The 19,736-nt window shown below is 36.5% G+C and overlaps 1 protein-coding gene across 5 annotated transcripts in view; it reads left to right on the forward strand.

Annotated features, from left to right (window-relative positions):
* The window catches only part of ALG9 (ALG9 alpha-1,2-mannosyltransferase), a 98,549-nt gene that overhangs the window by 7,428 nt on the left and 71,385 nt on the right, over positions 1-19,736 (forward strand). For all 5 annotated transcript variants that reach the window (XM_019715285.2, XM_019715284.2, XM_019715286.2 and 2 more), the window contains 5 exons: positions 4,880-4,950; positions 8,590-8,678; positions 9,649-9,784; positions 13,773-13,860; positions 14,154-14,259. In XM_019715285.2, the coding sequence (XP_019570844.2) occupies positions 4,880-4,950; positions 8,590-8,678; positions 9,649-9,784; positions 13,773-13,860; positions 14,154-14,259 (490 nt within the window). The remainder of the gene's footprint in view (positions 1-4,879; positions 4,951-8,589; positions 8,679-9,648; positions 9,785-13,772; positions 13,861-14,153; positions 14,260-19,736) is intronic.

The raw sequence follows: 19,736 nt of genomic DNA on the forward strand, positions 1-19,736 counted from the left end.
TTTATCATTATTTTAGAGTATACTCTTTCTACTTATAAAAAAGAAGTTTGCTGTAAAGCATTATACCGTGTTAGGCCAATAGCAGCCTCATATATCTCATGTTTACTGTATCTCTTGATTGCATCATTTTCTCTTATGTTTGATTTAATCTCATGTTTTGTACAGTAATGTGCGGTACAGGCTTGTAGCCTAGGAACAAAAAGCTATACTATATAGCCTGTGTGTGTACTGTGTTTCTCTGAAAATAAGACGTAACCTGGAAATAAGCCCTAGCATGATTTTTCAGGATGACATCCCCTCAACATAAGCCCTAATTTTCAGTTGAAACATCATACATCTTATGGAGCAAAAATTAATATAAGACCCGGTCCTATTTTCAGGGAAACATGGTAGTAGTCTACCACCTAGGTGTTACGTAAGTACACTCCATGATGTTCGCATAGGGATGCATCCTCGTCATTAAGCGGCGCATGACTGTACTGCTAGGTTGGGGGCAGGTGGATGTCCAGGCTCTGCGAGTGGTCTTCACTGACACTGCGGGAGGGAGCTGATTACCACTAGCAAAGATAAAAGTCTTGGCTTCCTACTGGACCTTTGATGGCATGGGTGGGAGTGGGGCTACATTTTTTTTCTGGAGTGCTTGGAATAGAGTGGTTATTGTCTAAAAATTTTCTGTCTTGCTAGGCTACCTCTTTCATGGTCTTTTGGCTGGATAGAGCAGGCTCTCGTTGGAGTTTTTTGTTTGTGCCCATTGGCATTTCTAGTTGCCAACTTCTTTAATCCAAGTCTGGAATGTAGAAGGCAGAAAGGAAACCCAGGGAACTCACCACGATGTTGTTCCTCAGTCCCAGAGTCCCTAACCAGTCTGCCTTCTTCTCTCCACCTTTTGGCATTTTCTTATGCTTGTTTTATGTATAACGTCCAGAGTCTTTGGCTTTACATAGCATGAGGAATAGGGAAAAGTATGGCTAATCCATCTTCCATGAAGTAGAAGTCCCTGAATAGAGAACTAGAAGGTAAGTAAGTTGGAGTTGTCTTCTAGGTAAAGGAAGAATGGGAATGAGGGAGGAAGGCCCTGAGTCTGGGAAGAAGGCCAGCATGGCCTACTCATATAAATAGGTTTGGCGGAGTGGATTAGATGAGACTAAGAGGTAGAAAGAGGCCAGATTTATACAACACCTGGTAGGCTCTGTTAAGGAATTTGACTTTTTCCTCAAGTACATTGTGAAACCATCGAAAGATTTTAGGTACAGGAGAGACATGATTACATTTGCATTTTAGAAAGATCAGAAAAGTAACACATGTAGAAAGTGATAGAACTCTATGTTCTCACCTAGAATCTCATTTCTGTTTTTTTGAACTTATCAGAGAAACAATATATAGAATGAAGGACTTAGTAGAGAAATAACAATATGCAATGCGCAAAGTTTTTATTTCCACTTGGATATCCACTATCACTTCAAATTTGACATATTTAACAGAGAATTCTTCCGCTACATCACTATTCCTCTTAAAGATACAAACAGCAAGCAGAACAGGAATGAAGATTTCCCTTTGTCCTTTGTTTTTACTTCCAATCTTCTCCCTGTTAGGTTTTACCAGTGGGTGCCAACAGGGAACTAACTACTTGGGAAGGGAGAATTGTAGCTTGTAGAGGTTCCAGATCATAATGCTGAGTAGAGAATGGTAAGTTGTTGATTAGAGAGAATGTGGTAGTAAATGGCACTCCTAGTGATAGTTACCTTTCCAACTTCTTGCTACCCTAAACAAGAATACCTTTGTTTTGTCTCCCTATGGATCCGTTTGTGAATTTCTCTGAACCATACACTCAGGAGTGGGATCCCATACACAGATCCATGGGCTACTTAATTTCATGGAGTACTGACAGATTACTTTCTAGAATGGCTATACAACTTTACATTCCCTGCAATAATGTTTGAGATTTCAGCTTCCTTACATCTGAGCACTTGATATTTCTGACTTTCTAATTTTTTCCCTTCTCATGTATGTGAGATGCTTCTCATTTTAATTGCATTTCTCTGATTATTACTAAGTTACTAAGGGGAGCATTTCTTCATATTTTCATTAGTCATTCAGATTTCCTTTTCTGTGTATTACCTATTCACATCCTTTGCCTGCTTTTTAATTGGATTTTGTGGTTTCCTCTCCTGATTAGTAGAAGTTCTCAATAGTAATCCCTTGTAAGTTTTAGATACTAGAAATCCTTTCTTTTAGGCTGTCACCTCTCTTAACTTTGTGTATGGTCCTTTATTGAACAGTAATCTTTAATTTTGATACAGTCAAACCAGTTAGTTTTTCACTTGTGGTTGGTAGGTTTTAGGGCCTTTCTGAAAGAAATCCTTCTTCACCACAGGTCACAAAGTTATTCTTCTGTATTTTCTTCTATTAGCTTTATAATTTTACCTTTTACATACAAGACTTTAATCCATATGAATTTTATTTTCATAAATTGTGGGAAGATCTAGCTTTGTTTTTTGCTATGTAGTGAGCTGGATTTTCGAGCACCATCTGCTAAATAATACACCTTTCCTTCTGATTTGTAATATCTCTATCATAATACCTCATCTCATATATATGGGTCTGTTTCTGGCCTCTTTATGTCATTGGTCAATTTGTCAGGCAGTACCATCTTGTTGTTGTTATTACGGCTTTGTAATGTGTGTTAATATCTGGTCGATGAATTTCTCACTTTGTCCATTGTAAAATTTGTGTTTTAAATATCATTTTAGAATCAGCTTGCCTCTCCCCCGGATTCTGCTGGGTTTTCATTGGAGTTGCACTGAGTTTACATATTAATTTTTAAATGAGTATTTTTACAGTGTTAAGTTATTCCATCCCTAAAATGATATATTTATCCATTTAGTCAGGTTTTCTGTGTCTTTTAATAAAAATTTTAAAATGAATCCATTTCAGTCTTATGCAGTCTTTGATAGGTTAATGCCTAGATACTTTATACTTTTTCTTTCTATTATTATGTATGTATCTTGTTTTCTGTAACTTTTTTAGGTAGTCATTGCTGGTACTTTTTGCTTTTTGCTTTTTGATGTGAATCTAAATCTCGCTGAATTTCCTTATTAGTGTTAATGGTTTGTTAGGTGAATCACTTGGATTTTCTTTCATTTGTATATATAGAGTTTAGTTTTTTCAATTCTGTTTCTTATACCACATTTATTTTTTGTGTCTTTTTGCACTGATCAGACTCTAAGTACTAGTTGAGTGTTCATTGTTATGGGGGCATCATTGTCCTGCTCTCAAATACAATTCTTATATTAACTTGTGTTAATTTTTAACTTTGTAAGTGAATTTTTCCCACTAAGTGAGGAGTTCTTTGTACTAAAAGACACTAAAGACACTTTGTACTAAAACATCTGTATTCCTAGTAGCATCTAGAATAGTGCTCAGTGTATAGTAGGTTTTCAGGACATTTTTATTAATGAATGAATCTGGGCTTTTATTTATTACTTCATGAAGTATTTTTGGAATTTTTTTGTTATAATGATGAATATGGAAAGTACTTCTGTGTTATATGCATTAACCACATATATATATATGTGTTCAGTGCTCTTAAACATACCAGTATATTATAGCATAAAAACTATTCAGTACAACCCCTTTTATTTTGTTATTTTTGTTTTTATTAAATTGATGTTCTTAATTATAAAATTAATAAAACCACATTACAGATGTTTGGAGATAGGAGGAAAATTAGGCACCTAAATCTCACGAGCCTGGATACAGCCATTTTTACCATTTTACTGTATTTCTTTCCATGTACTTCTGATTTCCATAGCTATAACTCTAATGCATGAATAATATTGTATTATGTATTTTCATTCAGTGTTTTGTAATAATCAGTACCTAATGTATTGTCCGACTGTGGGATAGAGGTATAATGGCCACCATAATGAGAAGGTATCTTCAGACTGAAAGACGAAGCAGCCAACTCCAGAGAATATAACAGAATTTATTATAGGGTAATTTACTTATGGAAAGATTGGGCCGGAGCAGACAGATGGCCCAGCAGTTTGGCACAAATTATTCTCCATGACCATACCCGTTACAGTACTTTTTTTATAGTATAATTTGGATACTAGTGATTGACAAGAGGAAGGGAAAGAATTCAGTAACGCCAGGGGCCATACCTCCTGGTGGTCTTGTGATAGATGATTGCTTATAATTGCTACTATTACCAGTTTGATACTTATCTCAAACTGATTGTCATGCTATTCCGGCTGTTGCTAACAAAAATATTAATGGCTATATTGTAAGGAACACAGATAATCATCAACAAAGCTTTGATATGCTTGCTAAGGACTGAAGTTTGTCAAAGGTCACAGCATGGAACTTAAAAATGAAATGAAATCTGGAGACAGATGGAGTTGGTTTTGTTCACATCTCCATCTATACAATTATAATTGTCTGAGAAATGCTTGTTGAATGAATGAACTTTATATCATAAGAATGTTTCTACTGTTTTTGTAACCATAAATGTTAATATTTGTATAATAGTCCATGAAATAGATATAGCATAATTTATTTAACCTTTTCCCTATAATTGGACATTTTGTAGTTTTTAAATAAGTTTTTCTAAATTAACAGTGCTGCAGTTAACATTTTCATGAATAGAATCCCTGTCCCATGTTTACTTACATATTTACTCACATGGTTACTTCTGTGACCTGGAATCATAGAAATAGATATACTGAATTTATGGATATTAAAATTTGCATGTTTTTTGATACATATTGCTTTTTATAAAATTATGCCAATTTATGGTGTTACTAATGAGAGTAGTTTCATTAGAGTTTTGCTAACTTTTATCTGTGCCTTCTGTTTTCCTGTTCTGGGTTTCTTTCAGATTCTTGTGTTTTACTTTTTACGATGTCTTCTGGCTTTTGTGAGCTGCATTTGTGAACTTTACTTTTACAAGTGAGTATAAAAACTTTGCTTCTAAAAGTGCTATGAGGAAGCCCAATACAGTATAAATTATTTCTCTGATAGTATTGGCAGTGTTTAAAAATAGAAAACACTTTCCTTCTAGCTCCTAAAATTATATCTAAAATATGATTTCTTGTTTGAAACAAACCTGTGGAGGAGAATATCACTTTCTTTCCTGAGATTCATAAATACTGTATCTTGATGTTACTAATTTTAATTCTCTTAATACACATCTAACTGGTCTTTTATTTGGTAAGGTTTAGTAGAGCCTTATTTTGGGTCCAAAGATACAGGATCATGATTTACCTCTTCCCCTTGAGCTTAACTGATAGCAACTTACTCCTATGGGACTCACTCCTCGTAACGTGCACCCAGTACATTGCCTTTCCCCAAGTACCTATTGGATGATTGAATATTAGTGGATGTGCCATTTAAGTGTTCCAGTAATAAAAAAATAGCTACATTTTTTATATGAAACCTAACAAAATTATTATTTTAAAAGTGCTTTAAAAGGTATTTGGACTTAATGATCATTATTAAAAATCTTCCCACTGCAAAACAGCTAAAAATGTCAGATGAAAAAATTCTTTGGCCTTGATTCTGGGTAGAATGGAGGAGGAAAAAAAAAGCCAATGCACTCCAACTAATCAGTCAATAAAGGCTCCCCAGTTTGCAAAAAAAAAAAAAGCCAGTGCTGCCTTTGAGGATTGTAACCATAAGTAGGTCTTCATATGGGTTCAGGACTGAACTCAAATCACCCACATGGTGGTCCCTTAAACCCCAAGAGAATTTATTTTAAATTGTTCTGGGTTGGTAGTGCCCCAGGCAGCTGCAAAAACAAATGTAAAATTTCTTTAGAGAAGTGAATCCTTAACCCAGGTGCCAAAGAATTACCATACATAAAGTTCTAGTGAACAAGAAATTATAATAAAAATAAATCACAAAGCACAGAAGTGATCAAGACATTGTGAGTGAGAGCCAGCAGATAGAACAATCAGCAGAAAGCTGACCTGCAAAACTTCATTTATTAGGAATTATCAAAATAAGAATATAAAATAAGTATGTTTAAGATTTTTAAAGAAATGAAAGACAGAATTGAAAAGATGAATAAGAAACGAGACTAAACAATCAATAGAGTGAAAAGGAACTTACAAAGTAGGAGAAAATAATTGCAAACCATATATCTGACAAGTTCATTTCCAAAATATATAAGGAACTCCTACAACTCAATAGCAGAAAAACTAAAAATCTGATTATAAAATGGACTAAGAACTCAAATCAACAATTCTCCGAAGAAGACATAGAAATGGCCAACAGGTAGTCACTGTCACTAATCATCAGGAAAATGCAAGTCAAAATCTTAATGAGATCACTTCATATCTGTTACACTGGCCATTGTAAAAAAACAAAAATCAAAGACATCAAATGTTGGCAAGGATGTAGAGAAATTGTTGGAACCCTTGTGTACTGTTTGTAGGCATGCAAAATGGTACAGCCACTATGGAAAACAGTATGAGGTTCCTTAAAAAATTAAAAGTAGAACTACCAGTAATCCAGCAATCCCACTTCTGGGTATTTATCTAAAAGAATTGAAATCAGAATTTTGAAGAGATATCCACATTCCCATGTTCGTTGCAGCAGTATTCACAATAGCCAAGATTGGAAACAACCTAAATTTCCATTGACAGATGAATGGAGAAAAATGTTATATATACATATGGAATGTAAATATTATTCAGTCTTAAAAAAGAAGGAAATCCTGCAATATGTGACAACATGGATGAACCTTGAGGACATTATGCTAAGTGAAATAACCAGTACAGAAGGACAAATACCGCATGATACCACTTAAGTGAGGTATCTAAAATAGTCAAATTCATGGAAGCAAAAGAATAGAATTGTGGTTTCCAGGATTTGGGGGAAAGGGAAAACAGGAAATCAATGGACAGATGCTGTTTCAGTTATGCAGTGTGAATTAGTTCTAGAGATCTGCTGTAAAACATTATGCCTATAGATAGTACTGTATTTTACACTTAAAAATCTGTTAAGAGGGTAGGATCTAATATTAAGTGTTCTTACCACAATAAAATAAAAAAGACAAAAAGAACTGAGACTACAAAAATGACCAAGCACATTTGTAAAAGAACCATACAGAGCTTTTAGAGATGAAAAAATAATAATTGATATTTAAAATTCAGTGGATAGTTTAAACAGATGATTAGATACTGCGAACAAGTAGACTAGAAAATCTGAAAAAATTACAAAGAATGCCGTGCAGAGTGACAATAAAAGGAAATATAAAAGAGGTAAGGAAAAGAGTGTTCATTGCAGTACTATTCATAATAGCCAAGATTGGAAACAACCTATATGTCCACTGACGTGTATGGTAGAGTTGAAACATCTGATATATATCTAATCAGATTCTAGGAGAAGATAGGGAGAATGGGGAGAGATATTGAAGAAAGTAGTCAATAAGAATTTTCCAGAATTGATGAAAAAAAGATGCTAATCAACGTATTCATGAAGGTTAACATATCCTGATCTGGAAATTAAAAAGGAATTAGTGAAACTGTTTTTAACACCAAGGACAAAGAAAAAGATCTTAAAAGTTGACAGAGAACTGATAGAATACCTAGAAAGGAATGTTAGGCAGTTAGACTGACAGAAGCATTTTCAAAAGCCAGAAGACAAAAACAATAGTATCTTCAAAGTGCTGAGAGAAAATGATTGTCATCCTAAAATTGTGTACTCAACTAAACCATCTTTTAAGACCAAGATCTAAATAAAGACTTCTTAGACAAAAAAATGAAAGAAAAAGAAACCAAACAAAAAACAGAATTTGCCATTAATAGATCTTCACTAAAGGAACATCTAAAGGATATACTTAGAAAGAAGCAAAATTATTTCAGAAAGAAGCTCTGAGATGGAATAAGGAGAGTAAGCAAGAAAATGGTTAACACATGGGTATGTCTGAACAAATTTTGACTGAATGAAGCAATAATAATCTCTAATATTTTTTTAAAAACCTACAAGAAAGAAGTAAAAGGAAGTGTGTAATTGCTTAAGTTTGAGAAACACTGACTTAGATAAGTACTTATTAACACGTTGATGTATCTCCTAGTGTTCTTTTATAGTAACTGTCATTTATTAAGCAACTCTGTGCCAGGCACTCTTCTAAGCATTTTACCATGTATTGTCCTCACAGAAACCTTACAAAGTAGGTATTATCATTATCCTCCTCTTACAGGTGAAGGATCTCACACCGTGATTATGTCACTAGACCAAGGGTACCACTGCTAGTAAGTGGCAGACCCTGAATTTGAACCTGTGCCCATCTGAGTCTGAGGCCTATTATTTTTCCACAACATCATTATGTTTTCCTATTGGTAGTGGACATACTTTTAGCACGGGAAATATCCATTTCCTCTTAGGGAGACAGCTTCTCTCCTGTATGAGGAATAAGAACAATTGGGTTTTTTATGCACAGGAAAATTGCTAACACACCTATTGAGACACTTGTATTTGAGTTTACATCGTCAGGGTTGTCTGTGATGTACGTATGTTTTTGTCCTTTAATTTAAAATTTCCATCCCTAAGATTTGCTATGTTGATAGTTTGCCTTTCTCCTAGGGCTGTGTGCAAAAAGTTTGGGTTGCATGTGAGTCGAATGATGCTAGCCTTCTTGGTTCTCAGCACTGGCATGTTTTGCTCATCATCAGGTAAGTAAGAGAGCAGGTGAGGGTATACAGGTTCATCGATGTTTCACAGTTGCACTGAAAGAGCTTGTCCAGATACAGGTTATATTCTATAACATGTCAGTAATTTGCAGACCACTATTACCTGCATAATCTTGATTGACCTTTACAACAATCCTATGGAACTAAGTAAGATAAATATTGTTCTCATTTTTGCTGGTGAGGACACTGAAACTTAGAAAGGTGAAATGACTTACTGAAAGTCAAAGAATTCCTAAGTGCTAGAGCTGTCATTTTCATCAGGTTGCTTTCTCTTATATTACTGTATTTTTTATCACCTCAAGGCAGAAAAACTCAGACACCCACTGCCTTTCTTTGTTTTTGGGCAAAGGAAAATAATTTTGTTATTTTGCTCAAGGAAGCTCTTTGTTGCCTGAAACCCGTGTTCTTGATAGTTCTGCTTTCTGCCCATTATTTGCAATGTATTCTATAAAAGTATACATCTTCTGTTGGGCATTTTTTATAGTAAGCTTGTAGAAATTGAGAATTGAAATCTTAATTTAGAGTGGTAGCTTTCATACTATGTTGCCAGTGAACATTTATGTTCTATGAGCTAAGCTGAGATGGCCTGCTGCTAAAAGGTAGCCTGTTCCCAACTTTCTGGAAAAATTAAGTTAGTAGATATAATTATCTCAATTTTAGCTTCTGCTTGTGTGTACCAGAATCTGGTATGTGCACTAAATATACACAAAAAATAGTATCCAGCACAAAAGTATATGTCTTGCTTCATTGACTAAAAAACAATGTGAGAAAATAGTCACACTTCATTGTTTTTAAAGGAATATCACTTTACTGCCCATTTCTTAATATAGCATTGCTCAAAATGTGTTCCTGATTATGGACATTTTGCAATGTAGGTAGATTTTTAATCATTGATACCCAATAAATCTCACTCTTGTCCCTGTTCCCTTTTTTTGTTTCTTTACTCTTGCAGCATTCCTTCCTAGTAGCTTCTGTATGTATACTACGTTGATAGCCATGACTGGCTGGTATATGGACAAGACTTCCATTGCTGTGCTTGGAGTAGCAGCTGGGGCTATCTTAGGCTGGCCATTCAGTGTGGCTCTTGGGTAAGAAACTAACACAATTTGTCTTCCTTGTATCACTGCGCATATAGTAAATCTTAATGTTAGGTTATCTTCATATTCTCTGGATAGAATCTAAAGTTAGAGGAATTATTTGGACCAACAAATATTGGGAAATTGAAGAATATTTCTTTTCGTGCTTATTGTTTTGATTAATTCTAATAAGAATAGTGACTATTTAGCACCTGCTGTATGTTAGGCATTGCTAACCCCCTTACAAACTTTATCCCTAAATCTTATAACAATTCTGCAAAAGAAATACAATTATTATTCCTTTACAAATGTGAAAGTAGAGTCCAATAGGTTGAATAATTTGCCATTAAAAGTATGTTTGCTTTTGAATCCAGACGTTTCTGAACCTACAGCAGATGTTTTTTCCACACTGCATCACCTTGTGCTGTGCATTTTCCCAGTCACAAGGCTTGAAATCTGCGTTTTCTTTCAGTTCTTCTCCTTTCTTACCCCTGCCATCTTTTTTTCCAAATTCTATAGTATCTCTCATTTGTTTTGTGCTTTTTGTTCCCACCACTTCTATTCTAGTTTGTGCTGCCTTAATTTATTCTCTGTGCCACTAGTAATTTAGAAAAATATTTTAGTTTGATGTCAAGGTTATTACAGTAGTAGTGTGTCTTTATTACATAAAAAAGTACCAGATTATATGATGTAAAAAGAATTTTTAATTCTCTTCTCTCATAACCCAACCTTCAGAGATACATGTGTATCTTCTATTGTACATAGATTTATATTGTTCTTTGTATCAGTTTCATAGCATTCCATTATATGGCTGTCCATAATTTATTAGCCACTGCCTTATTGGTAGCCATTTAATTCTTTTTTCTATTACACACAGTGCTTCAGTGGACATTTTTGTACATATGTTCATATACTTGTGAAAATTTATCTATGGGATAAAGTTTTAGAAGGGAAGTTACTAAGTCAAAGATAGGCATTTTAAATTTTCTCCTTTTTTTTTTTTTCCTTAAATTTTATTGGGGAATATTGGAGAATAGTGTGTTTCTCCAGGGCCCATCAGCTCCAAGTGGTTGTACTTCAATCTAGTGGAGGGCACAGCTCAGCTCCAAGTCCAGTCGCCGTTTTCAATCTTTAGTTGCAGGGTGTGCAGCCCACCATCCCATGTGGGAATTGAACCGGCAAACTTGTTGTTGAGAGCTCCCGCTCTAACCAATTGAGCTGTCCAGCTGCCCCCCAGCAGCTCAGCGGCAGCTCCTTGTCTTCATCTAGTTGTGGAGGGTGCAGCTCACTGGCCCATGTGGGACTCGAACCAGCATCCTCATTGTTCAGAGCTCGCGCTCTAACCAACTGAGTCATCCGGCCACCTTTAAATTTTCTTAATTGTCTTTTAAAGGCTGTTTTTCACACCCTCAATCTTTTTCTATTCTGCATGCCATCCTCAAATTATTATATACTTCAAGATTTTGTGTGAGGCTGTCTTCTACACTTTCTGCTATCTCTTAACCATCTTGATGATTCCCATATCTTTATATCTAGTCCAACCATCTCTCTCTTTTTTTCCCCAACCATCTCTTAAGCTTCATTCATGTATTCCAAGATGCCTATTAGATGTGTCCATTTCTATAGGTAAACATTTATAAAACTAAACTCATTCCCTTCCCTCCATATCTGTTTCCTTACCTATGTTTTTATCTCAGTAAATTGTACCACCATCTGTGCTGAGTCAGGAACCTGAAAATTATCTGTGACTCAATTTTCTCTTTCCCATGTCGTATTAATTCCTTATACCTCCTGAATATCTTTTGAATTTTCTTTACCTCTCACTGCTCCTGGATTACTATTCAGCTTCCTGAATGACATTACTATTTCCAGTCTTGATCTTGCAAATCTACTCTCCACATTTAAACTATAAGAGTTACCCTCCCAAAATGTAAATATGATTGTATCACAACCTGTTTTATTTTAAACTCTATCATAGCTTTTCCATTGCTGTATGTCACAGAGATTGGCAACTTGTAGCCTGTGGGCCAAATCCCGCTGGCCTGTTTTTGTGTAGACCAAGAACTAAAATTTTTGCATTTTTTAAAGGGTTGTTTAACAACAACACGCACACAGAAGAATATGCAACATAGACCATATGTGGCCTGCAAAGCCTACAATGCATACTGTCAGGTCCTTTAAGTAAAAAGTTTGCTAACCCCTGCTTTATAGTATCCAAACTCTAATACGACTCACAAAGCCCTTATCTTTCTTCCTTTTTAACTCCTCCATTCCTTTTAATCTCCTTTTGTCAGTTCCTCCATTCCTTTTACTCTCTACTTCATCTACATTGAACTTCGTGAGTTCTCCAAATGGTGGTACATTTTGATTAGTCTGCCTTTAGCCAAGATAAGTGCACGACCACAGTCAGTCAGTTAGCAATCTGCCATCATTTATTGAATACCTTGTGCTAGGCACAACTGATATTGTGATAGATAAAATGATTATGGTTACTGTTCTTTTGGAGTTTGCATTTTGGTAGGAAATACAGACATTGGACAAGTAGTCAAAAGTATGGTGACATGTGTGTTATGTGCTATTGACTTGGCTTCAACTCCTGACGACCCTATGAGTGAGTCACATGCATGATGTCCTGGCCTCAGCAGCCCTGCTCAGCTCCTGTAGACTCAAGTCAATGGCTGTTATGGAGTCAATCCATCTCATATGTGGTCTTCCTCTCTTCCTGTGGCCTTCTATTTTTCACAGAAATATTGTCTTTTCCAAAGAACCCTGCCTTATCAAAGAAGAAATATAGGTACTATGGAATTGTAGCTAGTTGGGGAGGAAAAAAAAAAAATGAAAACACAAAATGTTAATGCAAAATTTAGGTAATGGAATGTGGAAGTTCAAATCTTAAAAGATGTCCTGTGACACTACGTGACATTTGCCAAATAAGTGATAGAGATGATAGTGCCATATAAATTCAGAGATGGGAGAAATTGGTTCTGCAGAGATTTTCTGAAGGAGGTGGGAGCAGAGCCTGTAGTTCACATTTGGGTAGATTCTGTGTAAGTAGATTGGTGTGGAGAGGGAATTCTTTGTGATTAGAGCATAGGTAGAGGCTCAGACTAGAATCCTAAATTTGGAAGTCATGGACATGAAGGTGATTGTTCATGCAACAAGAGTGGAAGAACCTACTGAGAAAAATGAGTGTAGAGAAAGAAAAGCGGAAGCTCATTTTGGGGAGATGTGACCATGACAGAGCTCTGCCATGGGATAGGAAGAAAAAAAAAAAAGCCTAAAAGGAGCACTATGGAAGAGACCAGAAAAGAATGGGGGCTCAGGAGTCTAAAGAGGAAGGAACAGATGCTTTGTGTCAAGTGCAGCAGAAAGACAGAGGAGATGAGGTTTGTGACGAGATGGTGGGTCTGGCCAAGGGGTGGTTCCTACTGACCTTAGAACAGTCTTAATAGCTTGGTGCTGGGCCTCAAGGAAGAAGTAGTGAAGGCGACACACATATGCCACTTGCTTAAGGAATGTAAGTGAAAGGAAGAAGTACAAATGGTATTGGAAGAGGATATATCAAAATTGAAGTCAAGTATGTAATGGGATGGTGCTAAAATCTTAATATACACGGAAGGGAGAAATCAGTATTTATTCATTTGGCAGGGTGTGTGTAGGACAATAGGGTACATTTACTTATAATTCATATATTTTAAATGTCCATTATGCATAATATGTATAATATATAATATAACTATGTACAAAATGGAGCTCATTCTAGAAGCTTGACATTTGTATTTCTTGTGCATCGTGGGATCATAGCACTCTGATGGTCCTGTGAAGAGAACAGTATATTTTTGAGAAGACGTCCTCGCATGTACCACCCTTCTTCCCTTACTAGAACTGCTAGAGACATTTTATTCTCAGTTCGGCATGAGGTATTTGTGAATCTGATCTGTTTGAGTCTATATTCTCACTAAGTATTTAACTCCCCACTTTCTATTTCTCTGTTAAATAGTTTGCCTATTGCCTTTGATTTGCTGGTCATGAAACATAGGTGGAAGAGTTTCTTTCATTGGTCGCTGGTGGCCCTAATACTCTTTCTGGTGAGTTTTCTCTTTTTCTTGTTTTGTTCTAAAGTTGTAATGAAGACAACTTCTTTTTTTCTTAATTTAATTTATTGGGGTAACTAACATTGGTTAATAACTTTATGTAAGTTACAGGTGTACAATTTTATAATACATCATTTGTATATTCCATTGTGTGAAAGTAACTTCTGATGTGGGAAAGAGAACATTAGGAGTTGATTCTGTTTTTCATTCTGAAATTTACCCTGTTAGCATTGTGAGAATGTTTCCAGAGCAAAACTACAGTTGCTATGTTTTCTGCTCTGTTTCAGGTGCCTGTGGTGGTCATTGACAGCTACTATTATGGGAAGTTGGTGATTGCACCGCTCAACATTGTTTTGTATAATGTCTTTACGCCGCATGGACCTGATCTTTATGGTAAGGCCTTCTGAGATTGGGGGAGAGTTAGGAGGGACATAGCTTAATTTGCCTGAGCTTTGAAATTTTAATTCAGTTGTCTCATTTTATCAAATATAGCATTTCTTTGCTGGTAATATTCTTTTCTTATTTAAAAATAAATGATATTTGAATATAGTACAGTGATGATAAGTTGCCCTTAAATATGCATATTCTCCTTGATTAATGTGATATTTAGATCAAGCTTTCTGTTAGTCCTGCTGTCTGTTCTTCTCAGTTTCAGAGTAGGGAGGACTCTATTGGGTATGCCATGGCTTTTGGTACTATTTTTTAACTAAAAGTTACTTTTTTCTCTTCTCATTAGAAAACCAATAGAACGAAAATAAAAACATTCATAATCCCATAAGATCCAGGTAGCTCTTGTTAGCACCTTGGAGTTTTTTTTTTTTAAATTCATAAGACTTTGAGACAAACTGACCATAGTTGCCGGGAAGCAAAGTCTCAAGTGATTGAGAAAATGCTCCCGAGTTTTCTCTTTTTTAATTTGCATTACTTCAGTATCCGGCATTAGGGATCAAAGTCTGGAAAATTTGAAGACAAAGTGTAGCAAATGAGAGGTTTGGTATTGTCGACATAAAACAAGCGTCCACACCTGTAGAAAATTTTTATAAGAGTTTATTGGAGCCAAACTGATTATACTCTTATATCACAGAGAGCAAGAGCTCAAATGCTCCAGAGAATAACAGTGTTGCAGCTTCTTTTATTAAGGAGGGAACATAAGGAAGCTTACATGAGAGAGGGAGAAAGCAAGGGGGTCGGATTCCAGGTTAAGATTCTGTGCTCTCCTGAGGGTGGTCACGCTTTAGAAGGAGTCTCAAAAGAGGTATTTCAAGGTATGTTTAATCTAGATGCACAGAAGCCAATGACAGGGTTTGCTTAAGGCAAAGATAAGCCTTTAACTAAAGAAGTTATATTCCTGGGGCGTGACTACCCACCATGACTTGCCCAGTTAGGAATTTATGATCAGTTCACCCTATGAGGTTACTTTCCATAGAATCTCTTATTTCATCCACAGCAGTTTGGCCAGTTTAGGGTTAAGAGGAAAAAAAAGGAATGCCTTTAGTGTGGGGGTGCAGTCTCCAGTTTACCTCCATCTCCACCCCTCCCCTGATGCCTTTCCCTCCTCAATCAGCCATTTTTTACCCCAGCTGGCCATTTGCCCCTTGAGGGTATCTGAGTTAATGCCGGCTATGGAGGGATGAGCTAGAGATCTTTCTGATCAGATCATCCAAGTCAGTAAACATTTTATGAGACACTTTTTCATTAAATTAACTGGAGTTTCTCCTGCCTTAATCTTTTGAAGGTCTTAGAGCATTCCATATGTGAGACTGTCTTGGGGCTCTGCTATGAAGCAGGTTAATAGTCTCTCTATCTGTGTCTCTTATCAATGTAAGCCACGCCTACCATTTTTTCTGTGCCACTCTGCCAGTAGAACCAACAGATTGAATGAGGAGATTTAAAGTAAGCATATGAATGAAATTTAATTGGGCCTCCTGGGATTTGGAGAATATTGTCATTTTAGATGGCAAATAAAAGGTTAAAATAAACAATGTTTTTTAATTCAGTGAATTGAATTCACAAATTGCATGGTTAGAGAATAATTGCTAAGTGAAGGAATATTAATAGGCTCCTTTGTGGTTCCAAGATCCCCAGGGATGTGAGAAAAAGCCCCAATTTTAAGCATTTGCCTCTAGATGGCTCTCCCTTTTAGTTAGGGAGAGTATGCATGTTTTTAATTGCTCCTTGTTTTAGTTTATTTGTCAAATTTTATTTGATTCTACGAGGCAAGGGAGACTTCCTCTTAGACCCAGATTGCACATTAGAAATTGATTTACAGGGAACCTGTTGGAAGCATGAATATCCATTATGTATGAGGTGAATAGGCTGTGTTAAATTGAGCTTAATTTTGAAAAATTGGCTTTCCACCTTTTAAATGGGTTATTACTTATTGATAGTTTGAGTGCTTGCTTGTAAAACTGTGTGAAAGTATGTGAAAGTTACATGTTTTGTAGTCCTCTAGATTGATGAGGTTTATAAATAAGCAGGTTGGTAGGGAAAGTAGGAAAGAAACAATCAATTCTGATTTAAGTTTATATTTCTAGTTTAACAACGGGTGGGTCAGGGACTCCTGTGGTAGGTTTTGGGGATCCAGCAGAGCAGTGGCCAGTCTTTCCCTGAACGTTGGCATCTGTTTTTCATTTTGGCCAACATGTTACTGGGAAGAGTCGTTGGGGCTCCATTCTGCCTGCTTTGATGAACCTGGGGTAGCCTCAGTTCAGATTTTACCATTTTCAATGTATAGGAACTGATCACTTTCGTAGTGATAGAAAAAGCTTTGTTGGCACAGTAGGAATTGTCATACTAGGTGTCAATAGGACTGATGCAGGGCTGTAGTCAGCCAGATTTTAGGGGGTTGTTTCTTTATTTTTATTGAGGTAACATTGGTTAGTACTATTGTACAAATTTCAGGTTTACAGCATTGTAATTCGACATCTGTGTACTCTTGCGTGCTCAGCACCAAAAGTCTAGTTTTCATGTTACTGTACTCATATATTTGACCTAGGTGGTTGTTCCTTGATGGTAAAATTTTTGTGCTTTTACCTCATCTTTGAATCTGGCAATTTTGGGGGGTCAGGGGGACTGAGTTTCATTCTTTTAAAGAGTGTTAACTCCTTTTTGCTTTAGCAGGCATGCAGAGAGAATACTTGTTTCATCTTAAGAGTAGCCTGTCTTCGTATACGAGTATTCTAGTCTTTAAGGAAGATTGGTCATGAATGAATGAATGAACAAATTCTGATGTATCCATCAGATTGCATTAGTGCCCTGATCACTATAATGTCCTAGGATTATTTTCGTTAGACCTGTTGTGGTGTATTACATTGGGATTTTCTTGATACCAAATCGGAATAATAGAGACAAAAATACTTTTTAAACCCTAAGGTACTTTAAGATTGTCAGCTACTTTTATTATAATTAGTGAGTCCATTCAGTAAATATCAAAGACTTATCTTTTAATAGCTGCTTTGATGTCATACAGTTGTCAAACAGTGAGACAGCATGTCTTTTGTCATGGAATCTCCAGCTCTTTTATTTTACTTACAAATGTTTGGCACTATTTGGCACTATTCTGACTATTTATTTTGTAAGAGTCTCCTGCTCTGAGTCCTTCATTAGTTATGGTAGGCACACTGTTTCTTATATCTGAAAATTAAAAATGCATTGTGCTGATACTTTTTGCATGTATGCCTTAATGCTATTGCTTATATATAAGAACATAATAAGCCTACAAGTACTTCTTGAATAAACGGATAAATGGATTTGAGTTAAGGAAACATTGAATAAATTGATTTTGAGCATTTATCATGTGTCCTCATAGAACTTGCTGTCTGATAAGGCTGCAGACACACGAATAGATAATTACAGTTCAATGTTTTACATGCTACAGTGAAAAGATAGGTAATCATAGGAGCTGGTCCATCTGGTGGGTCAGGAAAGACTTCTCTTAGATGGGTGCTCCTTGAGCTGAGCCTTGAAGGAAGAGTAGGCGTTCCCTCAGTAGACATGAGGGAGATGCATTTCAGACAAATAGAATGTCAGGTGTAGGGACTACTGAGACAAAATGATTTGAGTTCTTAAAAAACTTGAAGTAGTTTTACAGCATTAGCTGAATTTTTGGTAGAATCTACACAGATATAAGCTAGGTAATTACTCTCCATTGTGATTGTAATAATATAAATATTTGCTCTGGTTTTCTGGTTCCCAGTTTTCAGAGGGACCATTCTATGCTTTCTTGGCACGATAGCATATATTAATGACACATTCCAGACCTGAGATGTCTTTCAAAGCCAGGGGAAAGATACAAAGTTTTCATAGCTGTTAATTACAACAGCTTCTGTTTATTGACTGCCTACCAGAAAATTTACATATACCATCTACTTCCCCTTAGAAAAACTCTGTGAGATAAGCATTATTTATCTTTATTTCCAGATGAGGGAACTGAGGTGGAGATGGTGAGAGACTTGCCACGTAGTTAAAGAAGTGGCAGAAATGGGATAAGAGCCCAGGGTTTTCTGTCTCCAAAGGCTGTATTCTTTCCTCTGAAAACATCCTTAGCAAACCCTGGAGTTTGGCTATTGAGAGTCTGCAGGAGAATATGCTTGCAAAAAGACAGCATGAGTTGGGGGTGGTAGAAGAAAAGATCCCATCTATAGAACGGGTGGGAAGTTGTACCTTTGAAAGCCTGGTGCTCGGAGGGTGACCAGGAGCCCCCAGAGGGCTTTGGTGGCAGAGTGACATGCACACTGGCAGACTCTCTTTCACCTGTAGCACTGCACCAGACCCTTGTCAAAAAAAAAGAATGTTTGAATGAGGTAAAGAATACCTGGCATTTAGGAAGTTTAGAGTAGTGCAGACGTAAAATTGCAAAGTCATAGGCAAAACATCTCTGTGGGGTCAAAGATGAAGAGGTGAACTTTAATGTTGCAAAAAAGAAAGTGGTCTTGGTACTGAATTTTCCTCTTATCCTGGTAACATTTGGAGTTCTCAGATGTTGAAGTTGCTAAGTATTTTCTAATAGGGATGAGTGAGTACACATGCCCAGGGAAGGCGTGGGAGGACACGTCAGAGAAACGCTCTTCCTTAGAAAATAACAGTGGCTCTGCTCAAGGATGCCACTTTGCAGCTTAGGATATGATCCCTGCCTGTTTATATGTTTTATCAGCATCTGTCAGATCACCAGGCAGGAAATTTCAGAAGGTGAAAGAGAATGCCCTCTATTAAAAGGCCCACAGTGGTCTGTTCTTGCTATAGCAGAGGATGGAGCCCCAGGGGAGTCTTTGGAGGCCTGCTGGGAGCTGACAGCCAGTCAGAAGTGTTCTAGAGCTTTCAATCTTTTGTTCATCATTTTTGAACCTTGGTGGTTTATCCCTCTTGGTGGTGCAAATTTGACATTTATAAGGATGATTTACTATAATTTACTTCCTACTGTTCTATAAAATTATAAGCCTATAAAACGGTTCCCGTCATTCAATCTATTGAACAGTAAAACTCCCGTCTTCTTTTAGATTCTTTTAAAGCTACCTTTAGCTCATTTGAATGAGAGGAATTGAGGTGCTTTCCCTAAAGAGGGAGGTTGGTAAGTCACTCCCTGCAGAGACCCTGCTTCCATCTTTCTTTCACCTTACCTTTTGCACCAGTTCAGTGCTTAGCTTGTCTTTCTGAAGCAGTTTTTCTGCATAGTTCAGCTTTGATACTTTTTGAGCAGCAGCATTGAGTATCTCCCTGGAGATAAAAGTTTTTACTCTTTTTCTCTTTTAAGGCAGATGTCTCATAACAGATTTCCCCTCTGCCCTTGTTTTTAAAAGTGTTGTCACTTGAACCTTTCCCTCTCTTGGCTTATCCCCCAATTTTTGCCCCATCCTTCAGGGAAGTTAAGTCTA

The sequence above is a fragment of the Rhinolophus sinicus genome, linkage group LG06, assembly GCF_036562045.2.
Source record: "Rhinolophus sinicus isolate RSC01 linkage group LG06, ASM3656204v1, whole genome shotgun sequence".
Lineage (NCBI taxonomy): Eukaryota > Metazoa > Chordata > Mammalia > Chiroptera > Rhinolophidae > Rhinolophus > Rhinolophus sinicus.